At 44.3% G+C, this 22,449-nt stretch overlaps 1 protein-coding gene across 1 annotated transcript in view; it reads right to left on the reverse strand.

Annotated features, from left to right (window-relative positions):
* LOC147751648 (potassium voltage-gated channel subfamily A member 5-like) overlaps positions 1–5,628 on the reverse strand; it is a 487,740-nt gene extending 482,112 nt beyond the window's left edge. The window contains exon 1 of the mRNA XM_086921249.1: positions 2,187–5,628. Coding sequence (XP_086777375.1) covers positions 3,654–5,477 — 1,824 coding nt within the window. The 5' untranslated portion in view covers positions 5,478–5,628 and the 3' untranslated portion in view covers positions 2,187–3,653. The remainder of the gene's footprint in view (positions 1–2,186) is intronic.
* Positions 5,629–22,449: the final 16,821 nt, after the last annotated feature.

Consider the following 22,449-nt stretch of genomic DNA (forward strand, 5'->3'; position numbering starts at 1 on the left):
TAAAGTTATTTATGATGCCATAGGTCTGATCTGTTTATTGTGAAAATGTACAAAAAAGATAGTAGGCCTGAATTATTATGAAATACATAAAAGGATGTAGGTTGTTTTATATATTATGAAACTAATACCTTAAAGCTACTAGTTCTTTGAGAGAATGTTGTGCCATGTTAAAACCTGCAGGTAGGTATTTTGTTATATGATACCTCATATATTACATTTTTAGTCTGTGACAAACAGACCCTTTGACAAACCCTAGAGGTAGAATATTTGCTATTTGCACTATAATAATTCCGTCTAAAATAAATTTGGAAGTCCTGGCAGACTTAGTTCATTAGCAAAACTTGGATAAAATAAAAATTCAAAATAATGAACTATTTCTCACTCTCTTCCCCTCTTCTTGCCTCTTCTGTCATTGGTTTGTATGATTGCAATTTACACTCTGCTTCCATCCATGAGTGTGTCCTGCAGGGTCCAGTGAGTCTGCCCTCTTCAGCCATTGGCTCTTTTGCTCTATAAGTGACAGCATTTGTCTTATCAAATGAGTACTTCTGTCTGAAAATGAGTGAGCTTCAGTGCCAGGGCTGATAGGACTATTGTTTAGTTTGCCAGTTTCTCCTTGAATAGGCCCTTTCCTTCCCCTATATTTCTCTCCTTCCCTTATCTTTGTTTTCTAGAGTATGCTACCACTCCGTAGAGAGTTAAAGGCCGCTAACTCACCATACATTTCCTCTACAGTACACTATATCCCGGCTGCAACTGCCTCTAAGCCAGGCCACCATCGTGAAATGGTATTGTCCATAGTGTAAATGTATTTACCATTCCAAGGCCGCCATCGTATTATGGAAAATATGAGGGCCATGTTGGAGCTTAAAAACAATGATACACAATGAATAACACCATTGCAAAAAAGCATCCCACTGTTATGTTGAGTTTTTTTCTATTGCAAGCATTTACCGGCCATAGTTATGCAGCTGCATGTTTTCTTTATTTTTGTAATTTATTTTGCACATGTCATTGAGCTGACATGCTATATTGAGGTTATGCAAGTGGGGGAATTCAAGAACTAGTCAGTGGGTTCAAGAATAGATGCTTGAGTGCAAAAATGAGGGACAGGAAGTATGTGAAATGGCTTACTGATTGCCTAAAACCATAAATAACCTAAGAGGCTTTTTTAATTTATAAGCAAGACCTATTAGCATAACCAATGCTTCTTTTACCTTTTACTCAGCCTTGGCAAAGCCAATAGGGCAGACTTTAATGTAATAAACATAATTTGCGAATACCCGTGTTAATGCATGCTAGCACATTAAGGTCAAATCTATGGCTCTGTCCTATTTTATTAAAGCCCCTAACGTTAATAAGCCTGGAAATGTCGATGCTTTTGATTTTATTTCATGAGTTTTGGTAGGTGTTTTGCTCGACAATTAGTAAAAATGTGAGGGTGCGTGACGTTTATCTGATTACGTGTTTTATACATTTTCAGTCTCGATTAACTACAAAATAATGCAACTTTAAAAAAGGTGTGTATCAAGCTATGGAGACTGGGGCATTTCTCTTCGGCAGTATTCAAGGGGGAAGGTGTCTTAATTGAGCCAATGTACCACTATTCTGTGAAATGGGAATACCCCCTCTCCCAGATTTCAGAACTGTGGGTGCATTTCTGAAATTTCAGACTAAAATGTGAATTTGCGTGTGTATTCTAATGATGCAAGCAAAGATCCTTTATTCTGGAATAGCAGGCAGGAGGATTGCAGGCAGCAAATCTAGTGATGGACTCGCAACTGAAGGATTGGAGGTGGTTTACCTCAGGATAGAATCTCTGTGGGCTAGGAGGCCTTGGCAGATTTCAGACAGCTCCATCCAGCTTCAGGATCTGCTGCAGTTCTTAGGTGTTTCAACATAAACAATACGATGGATGTGATTGATGCTACATTATAAACAAAATGTAATTGGCCTGCCAAACTGCTGAGCGTCAGGACATGTGACATTAAGATGTGGACAAGTGTCTCATAGCGCTCTACGGTGCAATGTTTCAGCCACCCACAACCTTCAATGAATCCCACTTCGAAATAGTCACTCACTTTTACTCGGTTTACAAAACACTATTCAGTTACTTCTGAAAACAGCATCTTTGCTTTGGTGGATAACTATCAGTCTAAACGTATGACAACTTGAAAAGCACAAACCTCAGATGCTGCCAGGTAGATTCCTCTTGATGCATTCTCCACCGGAAGAAGGCCAGCTAGCCAGGCGGCGCAGGAGCACAAAGTGGAAAAGGCTTGGATGTCCTCCAGCAGCTCAACAGGTGTTGTTCCAAAGGTGTACATCCGACTGTGGATCGCGCAGACCACCAAACACTTCTGGTGCCAAGCAATCACCATCTAGAGTCCTTTCTGCATTTCCAAACTTTGGAGCGATCCCTCTTTTCATTTACTGGTGGGGCAGGTGTTGTTTACATCCTCAGTGCCATGCAGCGGTGACAAAAATCAGAGAGAGGAAGGGAAGCAGGGCGCCGTCCATTTTAAGACTGCATCAAAACAATCCAGGCCCACAACAGAAGATGCTTAGGTTATGTGGGGTAAATGTGAGCACCCAGGAGCAGTGCAGTCCTCATTGCAGCATGTTAAAAAAGCTAATTCCATCTAATGGCCTCTAACCACTCTTTCCTTTCAATTTAATTCCCAACTTTAGACTGGACTGTGTAGCAATGTCCTAGTCTGCAACAGAAACCAAGAGTGGACTACAAAAAAAGGTCATTAGAAAAAAAAACAATCCTTCACTAGAAAATAAGACCCAATTGTTCCAGGTGTGTGTTTTTAAAGAAAGAAGAGCGTTGAACTGTTAGAAAAGGTGGACTATTCAGCGCTTTAATAAAATATCTTCGTAAGGAAATATAGCTACAATATTTAATAAATTAAGGCTCACATATATAAACGTACAATAACGTGTATTTTTCAGAAAAAAACTTTTCCTGCTAGATTCAAAAGCACCAAATTCACTACACGTACTAGATAAACCATGTATGTTCGTTCACGATTTTGTGTAAAGTCTAAAAATAGTTTATTCGATGTTTGCTAGTCATTTTAGTGCTTTACTGAAGAAGTTTTTTTTTTACAAAAAAAGTCCCTTTTGTTATGTGCGTGTATGTGTGTGTTTCTACGTGGGCAGTGGTGTGCATATATACATATTATTTGTATATTTACACGTGTATGCATACATTTACATACGTGCCTGTGCGTGTGTGTGTGGCGTTTGAAAAAATACGTTCGAACTACAGTACAAAAAATCCATTCAGCCTCCACGAAAATATTCTCTTCACACTAAAACTTGTCTTCGGTTAAATAAAAGTGATTTCCTTCTCGCCAGCTCAAAATGTTTCTGCGTGCAGACACCTGCTGCAGAGTTGTTCACCCGTTTATTTTAAAAAATAAATAAATGATCTTTATGTCATGGAATAAAATCGGATCACTCCTGGACTTCTGGGCTTAGAAAATATATGCATGACCCCAATACTGGCAGAAGTGGTACAAAAACGTGTTCAACAGAAAATACTGTGCAACTGCTACCTATAGAGGGCCCTGTCCCTATAGTTTTTTTTAAGTTTGTTTGGTCGGCCTTGTCCGCTCCCTTCCGTCGTGTTCGCTCGAAAGCCCCTACAAGTCGGTCTCCCTGCTGGTGTCCAGGCACAGGGCGTACAGGGACTTGCGGAGGTCCACGGTGCTCTTGGCCTTGAGGTTGGTCTTCTCCAGGGAGCCCGTGCCGTTGTTGATGCCCTCCGTGGGGTCGGCGTGCAGGCCGGACTTGTTGAGGGAGGCTCGGCTCGGGCTCTTCTTGAGCTCCTCGCCGCCGCCGCCGCTGCCCTGCCCGCTGCTGCCCTCGTCCTTCAGGATCACCTGCTCCTCGTGGTCCGTCTCCCGGTGGTAGAAGTAGTTGAAGTTGGAGACGATGACGGGCACGGGCAGGGCGATGGTCAGCACACCGGCGATGGCGCACAGCGAGCCCACGATCTTGCCCCCCACCGTCACGGGCCTCATGTCCCCGTAGCCCACCGTGGTCATTGTCACCACCGCCCACCAGAAGGCGTCCGGGATGCTGGAGAAGTGCGACTGGGGGTCGTCGGCCTCTGCGAAGTAGACGGCGCTGGAGAAGAGGATGACCCCGATGAAGAGGAAGAAGATGAGCAGCCCCAGCTCCCGCATGCTGGCCTTCAGCGTCTGCCCCAGGATCTGCAGCCCCTTGGAGTGGCGGGAGAGCTTAAAGATCCGGAAGACCCGCACCAGCCGGATGACCCGGAGGATGGCCAGGGACATGGCCTGCTGCCCGTTGTTGCCCTGCTGCTCGGCCAGCTCCGTGCCCAGGGTGATGAAGTAGGGGAAGATGGCCACAATGTCTATGATGTTCATGATGTTCTTGGAGAAGTCGGACTTGCTGGGGCAGGCGAAGAAGCGCACCAGCAGCTCGAAGGTGAACCAGATGACGCACGTGGTCTCGATGATGAAGAAGGGGTCTGTCAGGCTGCTGGGCAGCCCGGCTGGCACCTGCGTGCCGTTCTGGCCCTTGAGGGACTGGGGCTGCTCGCTCTCGTCCCGGAACTCGGGCAGAGTCTCCAGGCAGAAGGTGATGATGGAGATGAGGATGACCAGCACGGAGACGATGGCAATGCCCCGGGCCGAGCTGGAGCTCTCGGGGTACTCGAAGATCAGCCACACCTGTCGCTGGAACTCGTTCTGGGGCAGCGGCTTCTCCTCCTCCTTCAAGAAGCCCTCGTCCTCCCGGAAGCGCTCCATCGCCTCCTCGCCTAGCTCATAGAAGCGGATCTCGTCGGCGAAGACGTCGATGGAGACGTTGACGGGTCTCCGAATCTTACCCCCCGACTGGTAGAAGTAGAGGATGCCGTCGAAGCTGGGCCGGTTCCGGTCGAAGAAGTACTCGTTCCGCAGGGGGTCGAAGTAGCGCATCCTCTTCTCCGGGTCGCCCAGCAGCGTGTCGGGGAACTGGTTGAGGGTGGAGAGCTGGGTCTCGAACCTCAGGCCGGCGATGTTAATGATGACCCTCTGGCTGCTCTCGTGCTCCATGATGCCCATGTCGAAGCGGTGGTCCTCCTCATCGGGGTGGTGGTGCAGGTGGGCATGAGAGTCCTCCTCCTCCAGGCGGATGACGGTCTCGATGGCATTCTGGCTGCCAGGATGGTTCATGGTCCTCTCGCTAACTCTCAGGCAGTCGCCCACACCGCAAGCAGCGGCAGCACCACCGCCCCCGTCGCACCCTCCTCCAGTCCCCTGGGTCTGCTGCTGCTGGCAGATCCCACCGTCTTCCTCGTCTTTGCTGTACACGTTCAGCCAAGATGGTGCCGTGGGGATCTGCAGCAGGTCCATCCTCCCGGGTGCCCTACCTGCCATGGCATCATCGCGATCTCCCGCACCCCGCGCCGGGCCGGCAGCGCCCCTGGTTTCCAGAGTCACCAAGGCGATCTCCATCCCGGCGCCACTAGAGAGCCATCTGCCCTGGGCATGCTGCTGGCTCAGCGGCTCTCCAACTCCGGCTCCAAAAACTCGTACTTCATGGACCAGCCACAGGTGGGGGAGAGCCGAGCCCGGCCCGGAGAGCCGCCGGCGAACCCGGCCTGGAACCCCAAATACCTCCTATTGTGGGAATTACGGCTCGTGCAAGCCCCTAATGTTTATGAGCAGCGAATAAACCACACAAGGAGAGGGGGGAGAGGGGACCCGGATGAAAAAGCAATCATCATCCCTGACGTCAAAGAGGCGCTTTCCCTCCATCCATAGTTACCAGCATCCCTCTGAAGCAGATGCAGCCCTCTCCAGCGAGAGCAATCTGTTCATCTCTATCTCCCGGCGGCTCATCCTCCGCCCACTGCCGCGCCCCCTCCTCCACTGGCAGAGAACAGCGAGGGGGCGGGGGGCAGCCTTTCTTCCCGGCTCGATCAGCAGGTATCAGAGGTAGCTTGGGGGGGTTCCTACCACCAGACACGGGGCATGTCCCAGTTACAATCTGCGGGAGGGGGCACCTGTACCCCCAGTCACGCTTAACCGGTGCCCACCCACAGTCCTACCCGAGGGGCTTTATTTCCAGACACTCGCACATGCACTCGGAGGGGTACCTCTCCCTCCAGATGACAGAGTCGTGTGCCTCTGTGGCGTGGCTAGCGAGGCTGTTTTGTGAGAAGGCTCGGGTCTCGATCTAGGTATCTGTGGCCCTAGGAGGGGCAGAGCCAAAAAGGGTACTGGCCACAGGTACCAGCTGCAGGCTCAGAGAGGGGACAGTTACAAAGTATATCGCTAACGGAATGTACCATTGTGGATACGGGGGCGTTTTTTGAGGAGTTATCAACCTGCCTCTTTTCATGAGCTACAGGTGCCAATTTGGAAGAAGGAGCGTGCCCCATGTCCTTCCACCACGAGCAGAGGCAGGAGGGGGGAACCAAGGCTCTCTTCTGGGAGGATCCGTCCTACCTCCGTACATGATGCAAGCGCTAGAACTGAGAAGAGGCGCTAACCAGAAGGAAGAAAGTAGCACCCCCTGGCAGAACAATCCTTTTTTTAATTTCAATGACTCGTCTGGGGCAGTATATACATTCAATTATCTCTAGCCACTGCTACAGGTGGGAGCAGGAGACGGGTGCAGGAAGGAGGGGTCTCTACTTCCAGATATTGGCATGAGTTGCAGGTATGGGCGCAGCACTCTGCATCGGGAGGTCGCAGTTTTACCCCCGTCACAGGAGCCAGATTCCGATGCGTAGACCGTAACCCAACCTGGCGAAGTGAACAGTTCCACGCCCAGGCGTAGGCGGTTCTGGGAGATGCGCTTCTGCCGTCAGATATCAGAGATGGGCTGTGCCGGCTGAGGGAGGGAGGGAGTTACGAGTAGGACCCTGGGAGGAGGCTCTGTACCTATGGGCACAACGGGAGGCGTGAAAGTGGCAGCCGTACTGCCGGTAGCCTAAAACAAGCCCCTACCTACGGGGTTGAGAGGGGCTCCTTAGCCCATTCTCAACCCCCTTGAGCGGTAGGGTCTTGTTTTACTGTACTGGCAGTACCGCTGTCAATCCTACGCCTCCAGGTGTGCCAGGGCGGAAGGGTTCCCATCGGTGAGAACACTGGAGGTGCCCTTCTATTTTCACGCACACTTGGGCTTCGGTCCCCGGGCAACGATGAGCCCGGCCTGGACACCACGGCTGTGATCGGCCCCTATTGAATTTCACGTGTTTTCGACACTGACCTATTTATCTACTCCGCGCTTACAAAGCCAATGTGTGTGCTGAGCCCAACGAGTGTATCTTTCGTTCATATCAGCGCGATGCCTTTAGCGACTGACAAACCGTGCTCGAAAAAACGTCAACCATAATATAAAACGCACCACAGAACAAACGAAACGCTTTCAGTCATATTTTGAGTTGCACCCTCACACAGTTCTTGGTCAAAACAAACGAGCATTGCCACCCACAGTCCTTCGAGCTGTGTTTGTCTGGACCGCCGCTTGTTGTACTGGTTACCATGGTACATAGAGGCGACTGTCTATTAATAAACGGTGCACTGGGTTCCACATCAGGTACTATTTTGATGATTACGCGAATCTCCACACACATTTTGCTCCCCGTGCAGCGCGGGGGCGCCTGCCATGTTATCTACACAACCAGAGTGCACATGTGTGATTGGCATGCTGCCAGCACAGGGGCACACGTAACGCGTCTCAGAATGGCATTCTCTTGTTACCTGAGGTAATGTAATATGCAGTACAGGTGTGAACAAGTGTGTGTTTTATTTATGGCGCTGCGCTATCAGCGGAAACAGCACTAACTAGAAATACAACCCTTGTCATGTAGATTGTGCGACCTGGGTGTCACGGGGGTTAAATATAGAGCACTGTTTATGGCCGTCTACAACAGAGTGGAAAATCCCTTCTCCCGTCTTCTGTTTTCGATGGAATGGAAGGAAAAAAATGGATTGCCATTTAGAAGGCGGCGGCAGAGGAAGCTGGTCTGGGGAGGGGGCGGGGGTGTTTATATAAAGCTGTACCAGATGTCGTGGCCCTTGGGAACGGCAATTTCCCTGCGCGCGGTCGGCAGTTCCCATGGGATTACAGCGCGTGCTCTTAGATATAACAATGTACATCTAACTCCACATCATTTCACGGCGAGAGACCGAGTAAGGCAGACCCTGCCGAGGGTGTCAGCCCATGCGACGAGAGCCGGTGACAGTAGGGGGTGCCTGGGTCCGAGAGGCCAGACAGCCTCCATTGGGACCTGCACGTGCATGTTACCAAGAACGGGGACTGCAGGGGGCGCCGAGAGACCAAGTGATAACATTAAAAAAGAAAAATACAGCCAACACGCGTGTTTCGTCAATGGAAATTCTCCAAATGACTTCATCAGGGCTTAAACAACTAAGTTCCTTAAAGGACTTCTTATTGTTATTGAAGGTCCACAGAGCTCATGTAAAAATAATCCTGTATCAAAAACCTTTGCTGGGAGCTGCTGTTCCAAGTAAATAGAGGGAATTTACAGCCAATAAGAGATGCTATATGATCTAGCCACCAGACCTATATGGCTGCTAACTGAATTTGGATTACGAAAAAGGTTTTTGATACAGGATTATTTATACATGAGCTCTGTGGACCATCAATAACAATAAGAAGTCCTTTAAGGAACTAGTTGCTTAACCCCTTCAATGCTAATGATGAGCTCAGCTCGTCATCAGCCACGGGGGGCGTGTGCGGATGACGAGCTGAGCTCGTCATCTAACGCGGCTTTTTGAAAAAAGCTGCGTAGCGCGAAAATTACCGCCGCAGCGATGAGGTTAAGCCCTGATGAAGTCATTTGGAGAATTTCCATTGACGAAACACTCGTGTTGGCTGTATTTTTTTAAATGAGGATCTATGTTTGACAAGTCTTCGTAAAGAAATCTGAAGAAATACTGAAATAAAAAAACTACGGTCACAGATTGGATGTTATGGAACTTTATTTTGAATTGTAACTTTATTGTATAAATACTAAGATATACTTAGTACTCAGGGAAATCCTTTACAAAACTTTTGTCTGTATCAATTGTTAGCAGTTGCCATTTTACAGCACAGGGTGGTGGCTGTCCAGGTTTCCCTTTGATGCAAAACTTCTTTGAATGTGAAATTAAAATGACTCAATCCCTCTGAACTTGTGCAGCAGAGACCTCACTGCCCATTTGTAAAAATCATGATAAAACAGAGTGTTCTGAGCAGGGTTGGATTGGGATTAAAAATCGGCCCTGGCCCGCCAAAAAAAAATCGGGCCACATTTGCATAATTATCCTCAAATCACTGCTTTGGCGTAATCTTATAAAAAAACTTTAGGATGGGGGTAAAAAAACGCATGCGTTAGTTTACACTGGTGAAACAAGTGAGGCCACTTCTACTCAGGACCCCTGCCCCCGCTCAGTATGTGCAGACATTAATGGGCCGGCTCAAGAGAGAAAGAAAGTGACACCTTTGCCTGTTGCTAAACGGAGGTAATGATCGCCCACCTGCCTCTAGAAAGGCTACTCAGACACCCACTGGTTGAGCCTGATTTCGAACAATAGACACAGCGCCCAAATGGCCCCCCAGACTGCTAAAAAAAAAGCAGCCCACAGCAGAACTTGGACACCAGCCCCTCGGGCATTGCCCGAATGCCCGTGTTACCAATCCGATGCTGGCTCTGAGTGAGCTGGCCCCCCTTGCAGCGTAAACAGGGACTGGAGTAGGGATCACGAGCCAAGTGACTAGACAGTACCTCCTGGTCCCCTGCTGCGGGGACCGCATGATCAGACATTGCCTTCTGGAGGCAGGGGTGTAGCTAAGTCAGTGAGACTGTGATGGGGGTGAGTTTCAAATTTCCCAACTAAAAAAGCAGTGGTCCCCAGGGTGAATAGGTGAGATGACTCATTCTCGGGATGGACTGTTCCATGAGGAACAGGGTCAGTGTAGATTTGCGTTAGGTGGGTCTCTGGGGCTGATTTAGAGTTCAGCGGACAGACACTTTGTTGCAACTGTGACTCAGTATCCTGTCCACCACGCACAAAGTCTGCCTGTCCGATTTTGAGTAAGGCCGGCCCCAAATTAAATGCGGAAGAAGTAACATTTTCTCTCTTGGTGTAAAACACACAGGGATTGCCCAATGAAGTAAGCGTTGGAGGTAAGCCGACCAACAGTCCACCCTAATAAGAGTAGACGGTTGGATGATTTGTTTTTATTGTCTGTCACTGTGAGGGACTGTAAAAAATAATTGTTGGCGCTGTCCAGTTCTTGGGGGTGCATGTGTTTGTAGATCATGTGTCACATGGGCAGGTGTTTAACGTTTTTGATTTGCACGGGGTTTAGGTTAGGTTGTTGTCACCAGGGCAGGGTTCATATTTTACCTGTTCTGCTGACCCTGGAGGAGATTGGTGTACTTGCTGATCCTGCTGTTGCCCTTGGTGTTTTAACCCCCAGTCACCCTGGGTACCAGTCCCTAACATGTCCCCTTGCTGACAGCACTATGGATTACACAAAAAGCAAAAGTAGCAGTATAGCAATCCATGTACGCCTAGCTCCCAACATGTGATAAAGCAAAAACCCCTCTCTCCTGTTATCACATAATTGTTCAGCGACAGCTGCGCTTTCAAGCCTGCCCATAAAAAGAAAAATTACCCCCACACTGTGGGAGGAAACGCCCATGGTGTTGAGGTGATTCGTTTTTTTTATGTTTCAAAAACAAACTCCCTCTGTGGGTATTTGTTTTTGAAAAATAAAAAAACGTTCGAAAGGATTGATGGCCATTGGCCATGTTTGACGGAACTGTTTGTCAAACTTTTCATGCACTGACAGGAGTTGCCACAACAGCAATTCCTGCCAATGTACAGTGATGTCCACATGGCTGGTGGACAACTCTAAATTTGACAGGCAGAGTAAAGGGAGAGTTGCAGACATAAAGTCATCCACCAACATGTCTACCTTTACTCTGTCTGCTACACCCTAAGTCAGGCCCTCTGTCTAGAAAGGCACGGTGGGCAAACAAAAAAAATGGTTCAGAATGCTAGCCCAATTAATTGACACTGGTTAGACCATTTGCAAGTATTTGTCCTGTTGCGAACCATTTTAGGACACTATTGTAATTTTCCTTATTCATGCCCTTATATAGGTATAAATCACCATATCCTTATATAGGCATAGAAATCATAACCATATTTAGATATAGCCCATGCTGTCCAAATACGGCAGGGCTACTTCCACTAGTTTTCAAAGAACTGAGAGTCTTTAATGACATTATTATATCCACCTTTAAGTCAAACTCGGCACCTTCACGACAAGGCAATCCCATACCTCTCAAAGTAACGGCAACCTGCGATTCCATGAATCTCATATATCTCCTTAAGTGCCCATGTGGACTGGTATACGTGGGCAAAACCACCAGGAAGATCAAGACACGTTTAACAGAACACAAAAGCAATATAAGAACCAGGAATGAAAAATCGGCCATTGCTGTACACTTTAATGAGAAAAGACACAACATATCACAATTAAAATTCATGGTATTGGAAACAATCATCAACATTGGGAATCAGGACGTAAACAGAAGCATCTTACAGAAAGAAAATCAATGGATTTACAAATTGGACTCTTTAAACCCTTTTGGGCTCAATGACCGCTTGGAACTCTCGTGTTACCTATGGACAATGTTATACACGAACATTAGCTTATTGAAGGGTGTAAACTCTTCACAACTTTATTTACGCTCAACATTAATTTCATTTAATGTAATTCTTCACTGGATCTGTTTTTGTTTGAATAATAAGGTTTAAGTTTTTCACTATTTTTAACCTTTGTACATGTTATATTCCACTCGATATCTTAACACAATTACATTTCACAACGTAGTAGGGTAGTTCATTCATGAAGATCATCCTGTTCCAATATGGCCGAACTCATTTTTCACTTACGCTTAAGTACGTCATCACTTTTTAGAGCACAACGCTTACACAATACTTCATTAAGATCGACGGGTTGGTCCCGCGTACATTCAACCCTGCATCTCGTGGTTACTATGGGCGTACACATGAATTAGCGGTAAGCTTACAACACCGTAACTAATTTGGGTTTAACAACAGGTTATGCTTGCTACTGAGAGGTATTTTAGAGCGATCACTCACGTTTGGAATACAGGCCATGGTAAATTGGCTTAACCATGCACTCAAGAACATTACGCTGTGGGTCATACAATGTTTAATCTTCTTCAGACCTTACTTTAATTAATGTGCCGTTAATAGTTGTTGAGCCAGTTTTTCAGAAGAAATTTTTGCACCTATCGTAATGTTTTTCAAAAGTACTGCATGCCAATAGAATGCTATATCTGTAAATTGTTTGATATAATGATGGACCCTCATTTAAATATATTAATCCAACAGATTCCCCTGAGGAAGTACCTGTCATGGGTACGAAATGCATTGGGAAAAGCTTTATAAATACATATGGATTCACAAGCTTGATAAACTTCACGATGTAAATTTCAACATTGGGAATTGATGAATTAAATCACATTAAAATTCGAAATTGATGAACTTTATTATTTGAAGACTTTGACAATTATTTGTTCAACATGGTTTGCAACTTGAGATAGATCGCAGTGTCGATCCAACAGAGCAGCGCCCATAGGGTCGCTCCCAAGATAAAGGGAACGCTTTTTTCTAAACATTTGCTGTCACACCTAATGTTCGACTAGGTGATACCTCCGTGGCACGCTACACCTTCACCAAACTTTTGACTCTCACACGAAGCTTGTGCCCAACCGCCCCTTTTCAAACAATAATATTTCTTTTGTAGCTCATGTGTCACATGGGCAGGTGTTTAACGTTTTTGATTTGTACGGGGTTTAGGTTAGGTTGTTGTCACCAGGGCAGGGTTCATATTTTACCTGTTCTGCCGACCCTGGAGGAGATTGGTGTACTTGCTGATCCTGCTGTTGCCCTTGGTGTTTTAACCCCCAGTCACCCTGGGTACCAGTCCCTAACATGTCCCCTTGCTGACAGCACTATGGATTACACAAAAAGCAAAAGTAGCAGTATAGCAATCCATGTACGCCTAGCTCCCAACATGTGATAAAGCAAAAACCCCTCTCTCCTGTTATCACATAATTGTTCAGCGACAGCTGCGCTTTCAAGCCTGCCCATAAAAAGAAAAATTACCCCCACACTGTGGGAGGAAATCCCCATGGTGTTGAGGTCATTCGTTTTGTTTATGTTTCAAAAACAAACTCCCTCTGTGGGTATTTGTTTTTGAAAAATAAAAAAACGTTCGAAAGGATTGATGGCCATTGGCCATGTTTGACGGAACTGTTTGTCAAACTTTTCATGCACTGACAGGAGTTGCCACAACAGCCATTCCTGCCAATGTACAGTGATGTCCACATGGCTGGTGGACAACTCTAAATTTGACAGGCAGAGGAAAGGGAGAGTTGCAGACATAAAGTCGTTCACCAACATGTCTACCTTTACTCTGTCTGCTACACCCTAAGTCAGGCCCTCTGTCTAGAAAGGCACGGAGGGCAAACAAAAAAAATGGTTCAGAATGCTAGCCCAATTAATTGACAGTGGTTAGACCATTTGCAAGTATTTGTCCTGTTGCGAACCATTTTAGGACACTATTGTAATTTTCCTGATTCATGCCCTTATATAGGTATAAATCACCATATCCTTATATAGGCATAGAAATCATAACCATATTTAGGCATAGCTCATGCAGTCCAAATACGGCAGGGCTACTTCCACTAGTTTTCAAAGAACCGAGAGTCTTTAATGACATTATTATGTCCACCTTTACGTCAAACTCGGCACCTTCACAGTATAAATGTGCCCACACTCGCCCAAGCAAACACACAGTGGTTTGGAGCAGTTCGACTATCTACTTGCCCGACGCGCCCTGCTACAGCAAGTGCCGAAAGAAGCGGACCCTCCAGCAGACGCACTGAGAGAGACGCTGTCTTTTCTCCTGCCGAGAAATCCAGCTCCTGTGTTTCCAAGCTACCCTTGCGGGTTGTTGGGAAATCGAGTCCCGAGACCGACCTTCTCCATTCTTAACTGAGATACGGAGCTGATTAGACCCTTAGAGAAATCTTGGGCAGAATCTTGGCAAAATAATACTACATTTATGCTACACCTCACTTACTTCATCCCTCTTACTAAGCTTAGGTTAGGTACTCCGGGGTAGGTGTATTTTAGAAGCACCAGTTGAGTACTTTTAGCCTATGTTATTTATGTATGTATTTATCTATGGTTTAGGAACCATACAATGCTCTTACAGTATTATTTTATCCTACTCTTTATACTGTATGCATTATATTTCATAAACAGTTTTACAATTGTAGCAGTTAATTTCTTATGCTTGAGAAAAAAGACTGTTCAATAAATCCTTTCATTGAAAATGCCCGTCTTTCTACTTTCTCTGCACCTCTAGTGAAACGAAGCATGCACAATTGACTGAGTGAAATATCTATCTATAGTTTCCACAACTCTGAAGATACGTTTTATCTTGGGAAAACAAAGGTGTCATGTTTATGCGGTTGTCAGAGACTAATCCCTTCTTGTGAATTCGAGAACATTTCTAGTGACCTCTGAGCAAGCTGGCACACACAATTAAGTCTAGTATATTTGATAGAGACCTAGTCGACCTCATCCTACGACTAATCTATAGGATATACTATTCCAATGCGCAGAGCCTATTGGGAATATAGGAACTACATTACATGGTGCCCAACGTTTGGTAAGGCACTAATTTAACACTAGATACTAGAGTAACTCAGTCGTGCTTTTCACAGAGACCCTTTTTCCCATAAAAACTCCAATAGACATCTGGAGTGGGTCAAAGGATAAAATATTTGCCATAACTGAGTAGGATGAAAAATCGTATGTATTAGTTTTTGTTTTGTTCAACGTTGAAGGATACAGTGTTAAAAATATTGTGCACCTTATCTTTATTCCTCGAAACTTGCTCTGCAAACTTTCATTAAACAAAGTTGAATAACGACAACACCGAAGCCGGTGGATCTGGAACTCATCAACCAGGTTTAGACACCACAGGGTTTATGAAAATGACCCGGATGCTATAATCATCCCGGAAAACGTAAGGAAAGCCATAGCTATAAAGCTTATAGAAAATGGACTATCACCGAGAGGTGGTACGGTTATATTCCTCATAGAGGCACACGAATATAGGCAGACAGAAGTATTCTATTCATGAATTGTCTTTCCACAAGCAAATCCAACAACACATGCATTCCACTTCTATAAAATGGAGGAACATCCAGCGGAATACATTCCCTTCGAGGATGTTGAAATCCACTAACGGATGTATGTTGTTACAACGCATGCTTTTAGCACGCATGCTGTAACAACGCGGTTTTTATACCGCATTCTTTTACAACGCATAACAGAAAGGGGTGTTGGATAGTGAATATTTTAATTTACTATTCCAACACCAGTCCCCGTTGACACTAGGGAAGGTGTTGGAAAGTAAATTAAAAGTATTCCCTATCCTTGAGCGCCCCCAGATCATGCGTTGTAATAGAATGCGATTTAAAAACCGCGTTGTAATAGCACTGCGTGCTAAAAGTTGCGTTGTAAACGACGTTCCCCCCACTAACTTACCAAGAGCATCAGCTCTGGTTTAAAGGCGCCCTACAACATCAAAATCACATTATCAGGCTCAGTCCACTAGGTAGACCAGGAGCAACATGGCCGGTACTAGCCAGCTATACACCACATCCTAACATTGAAAGAATGCCAGATGTAGAACTGTTAGCTCAGCTAAAACAATTAATTAAAATACATAGACAATTGGTACAATATGTCATGCGGACCTTAACGGTCCAACCTGCTATTAGAATTTCACAACACACCACTCATCAGGGGAACACAAACAAAATCACACCACAGCATATACAATCAGTCATTGGTAAATTACCGGCAAAAAGGGAACAAATTCCATTCTGGTTAGCCCAGAAAATTACACAAATAGAGGCAGAATTTCCCGATAGTACACCTTATTAAAAACACAGGATTCTAACAATCTGTTTACCAATGGGGATTGCACCACACGTGGAGGACTGTGACACTTGGGGTACATTTTTTGCTTCAATCTACACAAAAACACATGTTGTCCAGTCTATGGCGGTAATACTAGACGTTCTGAGACAGATTCAAAAGGAATACGGGCCAGAACCAGCTTTGAATCTTGGTATGAAATTACTGAAAGATTTCAAACAGGTCTCAGATATCTTATTAGCTAACATTAAAAGTGAAGCAGCATCCTTGGCAATCCGCCAGAAATTAAAAGAACTTGATATTACTGAGCAACCGTATAAACTTGCCAGAATTATTGAAAAATCCTATGAAGAACTAGGAAGAGATAGTTTGAGAGGGAAACCTGTAAAGCCTGCCTAACAGAAAATCCTGAAAAAGTTTTTATCAAAAACAATCTAACTACTCCTAAAAAGAAATGGGAAAATAGTAGACAGTCCCTACCTAAAGAGAAGCGCTCTCAGTCCAGAGGCAGATCTCCTCAAAAGGAGCACTCTGAAAAGAGATATAACCTTAGAAATAGGGATAATATAAAAAAACCTGATAGATATCGAGATACTGATACATGATCCTCTCGTACCCTTCAGACTTTTTCGCAGAAATCTGAAAGAAGATCACGATCAGAACACAAGGAAGAACGCGTGAAGTTCAAAGATGATCAGGACGTTCAGAAAAATAAGAAAACCCAATTCTCCAAAAAGAAGGTAGCAAGTCTAAAAATCAGACATGCCGAGAATCTTGAGGACACAACACAAGAACGGGGAGTGGCCCACACAATGCTGGACAGCTCAGCAGAGGTCACCATAGCTCGCAGGATCCTGAAAGATCATCTGGAGACAGTGGATCTGAATGAATACATTCAGGTTGAAACTGCCAACACCAGGGTTAGTGTACCTCATACGTTATATGAAGTAACACTCCGAATAGAGGGGATATAACTAGAAAGATAAAAGCACTCTTTTGAGAAAAATTATCTAAAGGTTATGACATCCTTCTAGCTGAAAAAGACTGGCCACCTGAATTTGTCAGGGAGTGCCCACATGGCGAAGAGATCATTATGCCAGCCTTCTCTAATAATATTCCTATTCATAAAAAATACACCTATGCCAGAAAATGGGCTGTTGCCCAGGCTCCAGCATTATATAAAAATCATGTGGGATGGGATGAGGACTCTCCCCCCCATAAAATTCAGTAAAAAAATCAACTAACTGCTCACCGATAGTATCCAGTTAAGCAGGAACCTAAAAAGCAAGTTAGGGAGATCTTAGATCAACTTGAATACCAAAGGGTGATTGAAACATGCACCTCGTCAATGAACAATCCTTTGTTTTCTGTCTCCAAACCAGATGAAACACATCGTCTAGTTTTGGATTACAGACATTTAAACTCTTGTTGCAAAGCTATTGCAGTACAAAATTCACACAGTGCAGCACTAATGAATAATATCGTTCGGAAGAAATATAAAACTACTTTAGATATTTCAAGCGGTTTATTCTGTCAAAACATTGCACCAGAAAGCAGGTACTTGACCGCTTTCTCAATAATGGGGACACAACGACACTTCTGTCGTCTCCCCCAGGGATTTAAGAACAGTCCTGGGTTATTTTCAGCCTGAGTAACCTGAGATGAGGCATTATCATATGTCGATGACATCTACCTTACAGATGATGATTTGGACAGACACTTGAACAGGGCGAACACCATAATACTTGGGTTCGCTTCAGAGGGGTATAAATTCAACTTTAAAAAATCAAGAATTGCCCACCTCAATGTCCTATTCTTATGATACTTACTTTCGAGGGAAGGCAAAAGCCTGGCAGCAAACTTTTTACAAAAATACACGCTGCTCCAAACTCCAAAAACACTGAAAAACTTGCAGTCAGTTCTAGGATTCCTAAACTTCGGAAGAACTTACATTCTGAATTATGCAGAAAGGGTTAAACCTCGCTACGAACTAATCAAACCTGATTTCAAACCAACTAATTGGACTCAAAAACACACAGAAATTTTCGTTCAGTACAAACAGACATGTTGGCAACAACACACTCACAAAAATGTGACAATGTACGCAACCTTGTTATCCGAATCATCCCAGGGAGATGCGGATTCACATACCTGACCATTAATGAAGGTGAAAAGGTACCAATTACTTACAAATCACACTTGTACACACAAGCTGAAATGAAATTCACTTCAACAGAAAAAATTGACAGCGGTTCAGACTGCTGTAGCAAAGGAGAGAGCCCTCGCACAGGGTGAACGCATTAAAGTCGTTACACCTGTACCTGCCTTATAGGCAGTGACAAAGGCAAGCATTCTAAATGCAAAAGCTCTACATCCAAGATGGATACAATGGGCTAATTCTCTTGCTGCAACAGATGTTGAATACGTTTTTGACCCTTACTTGAAGACACAAGAATGTCTCCAATACGAACAAGAATGTCCCCTGCCTACTGAAATTCTACCTCTAGAACATTACGGCTGTATAATTTATACAGACGGATCAGCACAGCACGCGATTGGGGGCAAACAAGCCTATAGTGCTGCGTGCGTGATTGTTAAAGGTCGCTGGTGCGATGGTAAATTCAGACCTATGGTCACAAAAACTCAATCAGTAGGAGACTGTACGGCTCAGCGAACTAAACTACAGGCTTTCAAGATGGCGCTTGAAAATACCGATCACAAATTCCCCACACTCATAGTGTGGGATTCATATAACTGTGTCCAGAATTACAATGAATATCTGCAGACATGGGTTCAAAATGGTTTTAAAAACACAAGAGGTGGCACAACCAAGCATAAAATGCGTTGGGAACAAGTAGTTCTTTTAAAGAAAGAACTTCAAAAGACTCACGTGATCCATACACTGAGTCATCAGCGTGATGACGTTCACGTTGAAGGGAATTCATTGGCAGATGAAGCCGCAAAGGCAGCTGTGCAAACTGCTTCTGTAGCTGCAATTACTCATTCAAAAACGAACATAGACAGCGAAATAATGCAAGCAGTCACTGCTTCAATAAAAGACAGTGGTAAAACACTACCAAAGGGCTTTCCACTCGAGTACTCGTATATAACTGATGCAAATAATGTTCCTTTTGCTCGAATCCCTGGAGTGGGGGATAGAGTAATCCCAAATATGGAACACAGGTTAGGACTAATTTTAGCGGCACATGAAGGGCTTGCCTCGGCACATGTAGGTGTTTCCATCACAGTTTCATTATTAAAACAGTGATACTGGTGGTCACGCATGAGGAAAAAAAACAGAAACTATGTTTTGGAATGTGAAATATGCCAGAAAATGAAAGTTTCAACAGTGAAACGCCCGGCACAGACGCCCCTTCTGATTTCAGATAAACCCCTAGCGTGTGTTTACCTGGACCACTGTGGTCCTTAACAAAGGGATTGCAACTATAAATATATCATGGTCGCACTGGATTCATGCACAAGATTCATTTGGATGTAGTCTCAGCGCTCGGCTGACACCCGAACTGTTATAAAAGATTTGTGAGTCTTTATCGGCACATACGCAATCGGCACACCTCATTCTGACCGGGTCCTGCATTTAGATCTCGAGCTTACCAGGAAGCCATGGCCAGCTTGGGCGTTGCATTGCGATTTTCGAGTCCATTCCATCCTGTGGGAAATTCGGTTGTGGAGAGAAAAAACAATGACATAAAGCAATCTATAAAAGCTAGGGTATTAGGTTCGGGTGATGGGTGGGTCAAACATGTAATAAATATCCAACGTAGTCTTAATAACCTGCCACGGAATTCTCTGGGTGGAATCACTCCATATGAAATCCTTCTTGGTACTAGAATGTTGGTTGAAGACCTCGATCGACACACTTCAGTGGTGGAACAAAAACCATTTGATATCAAAGATCGATTGGCTGTTTTACAGGACTTAAATGAAACAAGAAGAAGTCTAAGCAACACCAGTGAAAAGCCAACGCCCACTGAAGAAAAACCACCTGTCCCAGCAAGACCTGTCTGGATTCCAAAGGTTGGGGATCTAGTCAGAGAGAAAATAGCGGACAAGAAGGAATTTGGGCCTTCTTACAGAAAACCAGTACCTGTGCTAGCAATCCACGGATCAAGAACAGTACTACTGCCGCCACTTGCTGGAAAAAAGGAGAACCGCTCTGTGCCAATTGACCTGGTTAAACCACACCATGTGGCTGATAATAGGTAGTAGGCCTAGTGGACTCCCAAGATGTAGCAGACGACCAAATCTTGCTACTATCCAAGAGGTTCAAACTGAAAGACTCATCACCTTTGAAGATTCTAAAGTAAGAAAAGAAGGACTATGCAACAAAGCCATGGAACCTGTGCCTCTTGAAACCCAAATAACAGTTCGTCAAGAAACTACAGTCTACAATGATGTAGCATCTGACTATACAAACATGTCAAGGGAACAAGCAACTCCAGCGATTTCAAAAAATCGGTATGGAATACTAACTATTGACAGAACTGCCTCTGGCTATTTTATCAACTTTGATAACTTTTCTGAGGATCCCAGTGAACCTGAAACTACGCCAGCAAATAAAACTTTCAAGGAAAAAATAAAGGAAATTGGTCAAGAGCTTACAAATACATATCTGGTTTCACCTTGGGTTGAACTGGATAGTTTTAGGTGTACTTTATCTCCTGCTATGGCTCATTCTTGTTTTAAGTTTGGGAAAGCTGATAGATGGAAAGCACATTAAAATGGACACAGCAAGTAAGAACATCAACTTGCTCCTGAAGCCACACAAATCATCTCATGGTGAACATCGAGACCTGTCATCAGTGAACATCACAGCGGTTCCTCTACCTGGTGGAATAGCATGGGATACAACTGATTATGACATTTGAGGGCCCTGTCGAGTTGCTGAAAATTCCACACCAATTTAAAGTTTCCTTGAGTGAATTTGTTTCACCCAGCACATTTTCTGATGATTGAGACTTTGAGACTGTTAATAGCATGATGGCAGACTTAAAAATGTCAGCAACATTTACAAAACATGAATACTGAGAAGGTTTAGCAAATTATGAAGAAATGTATTGTTTTAATCATTTTGGCCATCATTACTTGCATAAATCTGCAAACCCTAGAAATGTTTTAACTTATAATTATTGGGAACATTGTCCAACTCCTCCAAAAGGTAGCTCTAAAACGTTTCTTAGAAAATTTCCATATTTTAAAGGTTTTAATGTTACAAACCCAGAACGTTTTTACTTTAAAAATATGAATAAGACAGGCATGAAAAGTATGTTGACAAACACTAAACAAATTTATCCTGTGACCTTTTATGCTCAATTGCCCACCTTAGGCTTTGACTTTTAGAAAGACAACATTAAGACAAAAACTGTTTGGGGCACAAAAGACTGGCAGGTACAAGGTTTAGAAGCATTGTTCAGAGCCTGCATCATCCCAGAGTAAATTATGTTTTTAAATGACACTGTTCAACAGACATCTTGTCTTGGCATTGCTAAGATAAAAGATTTAAACAAACCGTCCATACCTAAGCCCACACCTGATAGTAATTTAACTTCAGATGAGGAGGTAGACGTAAATTATATTTTACAACAAAACAGAACAAATCCTGAATGGAAAAAATGGTTAATCTGGACCACAGTCACTAATAACTGTCAAGATAGATTCCTGAACAAGACACAAGGGTTCACAGTAACTCGGCCAGATCCAAGATATATCCAAAGACAACATCCAGGGATAATAACAACTTATAGTGTAGGAAAACTATGCCTTGAGTGGCTACAGAGATCCACACTTCCAGACATAAATCAACACTTATCTTTGCTTAAAGATGGCGTTGATTTATGAGACTTCTTACTAGGACCTCGTAATCCACGTCATAAATGTTTCATATTCGCCGGTATATACGCTGTATACAATGAAGCATGGAAAGTTACACAAATTGAAATAGCTGAAAGAATACGAGAAATTGACCATATTAATTTAGAGAAATGACTCTCTGTAGTTGACAATGAGTTAACAACTCTGTCGCCCAGAATATATTCTTTGGACAGCATTGTATCCTCTGCCATAGACATAATGGAACAGGACTTGCTAATGTTACAGCATGGCCAGTCTCAATTACGTTCTATAATGCTGTTAGGCTGGACGCTACAAAACCTTCATTCTGGCTATGTGCCTTGTCGTTTAATCAACACTACATCATTGTTTACTGTGTTTAACCTTACAGATAAACAAATCTCGCTGACACAGAGGGGAGCAGACTATACGGTGCTGAGCATTGAAAAACTGGAGAGATTACCATTGACCGTTTCCGAGAAACCACCAGTTGAATGGATAATACATGGCACCATCACAATACCAGTGATGACTTTCCAGTTTCAGTATTGCTTAA

Source organism: Lissotriton vulgaris, chromosome 1_1 (assembly GCF_964263255.1).
Source record: "Lissotriton vulgaris chromosome 1_1, aLisVul1.2, whole genome shotgun sequence".
NCBI classification, from domain to species: Eukaryota; Metazoa; Chordata; class Amphibia; order Caudata; family Salamandridae; genus Lissotriton; species Lissotriton vulgaris.